This window comes from Cucurbita pepo, unplaced genomic scaffold (genome assembly GCF_057944985.1).
Source record: "Cucurbita pepo subsp. pepo isolate OVF unplaced genomic scaffold, ASM5794498v1 scafford_4, whole genome shotgun sequence".
NCBI lineage: Eukaryota > Viridiplantae > Streptophyta > Magnoliopsida > Cucurbitales > Cucurbitaceae > Cucurbita > Cucurbita pepo.
In genome coordinates this window covers 480,438-482,786 of record NW_028257909.1, presented here as the reverse complement: position 1 = coordinate 482,786, position 2,349 = coordinate 480,438, and the positions used below count along the sequence as shown (strand labels likewise).

Sequence of the window (2,349 nt, the reverse complement as noted above, 5' to 3'; positions counted from 1 at the left end):
GTTTTGATAGCTTCTCCCCAAAATTTTGCAGGCATCTCTTTGCTCTTTAAGATACATCTGGCCATCTCTACCACCGTTCGATTACGCCTTTATACTACGCCATTTTGCTATGGTGAAAATGGTGCAGTAAGAAGTCTTTTCATGCTTTCATTCTCGCAATAGTCTTTAAAAGCAGTAGATACGAACTCTCCTCCACGGTTCGTTCTAAAGCTCTTAATCTTCTTGCCTTTCTCTACCTCCACAATGATCTTGAACTTTTTAAATACCACCACTGTTTCATTCTTATTTTTCAACATAAACACCCTCATAAATCGTGAAAAATCATCCACTAGTAACATAAAATATTTGTTACCTCCATAAGTCATTGGCGAAATAGATCCACATAGATCTCCATGGACAAGATCCAATGACTCCTTCGCATGATATGTTGTTGTTCAGGGAAAAGGAGTCCTATGCTGCTTTCCAATTAAACACCCATCACAAAATTGATTGACCTGGGTGATTTTCGGCAACCCTTCAACCATTCTTTTGTCATTTATTTCTTTAAAGAGTGAAAATTCAGGTGTCCATACCTCGCGTGCCAGAGCCAACAACTGTTACTGATATTTGTCATTAAACACACCTGATCCGCAAGCTTCAGCTTTGCTACATACAATCTGTTGGATTGTCGGGTCACCATAATAATCAGGCTCCTAGCCCTGTCATATATCTTCATCACATTGTCCTCTATAACAATTTTATTTCCACTCTCATCCAGGTACCCAAACTTATAATATTGCTTTTCAGTTTAGGTATGTAATAGACTTGCGATAAGATCAAGTGCTCATCGGTTTTGCATTTGAAGAGCACTATTCCTCAACCACAAATGTCTATTACAGAGTTATCACCGAAGCGTACCTTTCCAACAACAGATGTGTCGAGCTCATGAAACACCCTTCTTTCTCCTGACATGTGGTTGCTTGCTCTAGTATCTAGGAACCAGGAATTTTCAGCTCCAATATTGGCTGATGGCGGCACTATAGTTTCATTCAACATCACAAAATCAGGGTCTTTGTCATGTGTGGTTTTAATTTCACACGCCTCTATCATCAGTAATGAAGACTCCTCATCATTTTGCATCTCTATCAAGTTGAGTTGTTCGTCTTTTGTGGAACACTCTGATGCGAAGTATCCCATTTGCTGACACCTGTAACGTTTAATTTTACTTTTGTCAAATTTCTTCTTTTGAGTTTGCGACTCTCCTTCATCTTCTCGATGCCAGTCACTTCTCCCACGACCTCTCCATCTTCCATGACCCCGTCCCCTGCCTCCTTTGGAACTACCTTGATCCTTCCATTCTTTCTTTGAGGATTTTGCATTCTCTCGTTCCTTCCATTCTGCATGAGTGAGGAGAACGGTTTCATCCTTTTCTCCAAACCCTTGCAACCTTTCTTCATGTACCTTGAGTGATCCAATAATCTCATCAACGGATTTCGTTTTGAGATCACTGAACTCCTCAATCGTTGAAGTGATTTGAAGAAACATTGCAGAGGCGGATCGTAGAAGTTTCTTAACTACTTGGATATCATCCATAGTATTGCCGAGGCCTCTCAATTTGTTGACAATAATGGTGAGTTTTCCTGAATACTCATCAATACTTTTTTAATCACCCATCCTCAACGCTTCAAACTCTCGTCAAAGAGTCTGCATTCTAACTTCTTTCACTCTTTCCGCACCTAGATTCATATTTTTCAACATGATCTAGGCTTCCTTGGTAGTTTTCTTGGCACCCAACTGTAGCAACGTATCTTCTCCAATACTTTGATAAATAGCTGCTAAAGCCATCTTATCTTTGCGGTTATCTACTGTTTCAGGTGACTCAATTGCCTCCCAAACACCTTGTGCCCTCATAAATACCTTCATCTTAATTGCTCAAGCTGCATAATTGCATTTTGTCAACATCGGGTATTTGAGTGTGACAGATCCCTCCTTTTCTTGAATTCGTACACTCACTTCATATGCATCACCTTCTATCGCACCGGTGTTTTGGCTCCTGTCACTGGATTCCTGTCTCATTTTTTGATCTCTCTCCCTTCTTGACCGCTCAATCTCTTGGTGAGATAGGATTGAAAATAGGCCTTGATCTTGGCCTTGATCTTGTAGCTCTGATACCAATTGAAAAAAAAAAAGTAACAGAAGGGGAGAAGAAGCGAAGACACACAAATTAATTTTCTTCTATTTGTGGTGTCTTTAGAACTTGCACCATTTTCCTTATATAATAAAATTTTTACCCATTTCTACTGCAAATCAGCAAGCACTCCACCATTCCTTCCACTCCTATTATTCCACTCCCTAAAAACTAGTTCCTTC

The 2,349-nt window shown here is 39.9% G+C and overlaps 1 protein-coding gene across 1 annotated transcript; it reads right to left on the bottom strand.

The window, feature by feature from the left end:
- Window positions 1-855: 855 nt before the first annotated feature.
- Window positions 856-1,572, bottom strand: LOC147786255 (uncharacterized). The gene has a single exon (XM_087120895.1). The coding sequence runs from the start codon at window positions 1,570-1,572 to the stop codon at window positions 856-858; it is 717 nt and encodes a 238-aa protein (XP_086977021.1).
- Between the last annotated feature and the right edge of the window lie 777 nt (window positions 1,573-2,349).

What these genes read in the sequence shown, in the direction of transcription:
- LOC147786255 (XM_087120895.1), bottom strand. Translation starts at nt 1,572, where the DNA reads ATGGATGATATCCAAGTAGTTAAGAAACTTCTACGATCCGCCTCTGCA.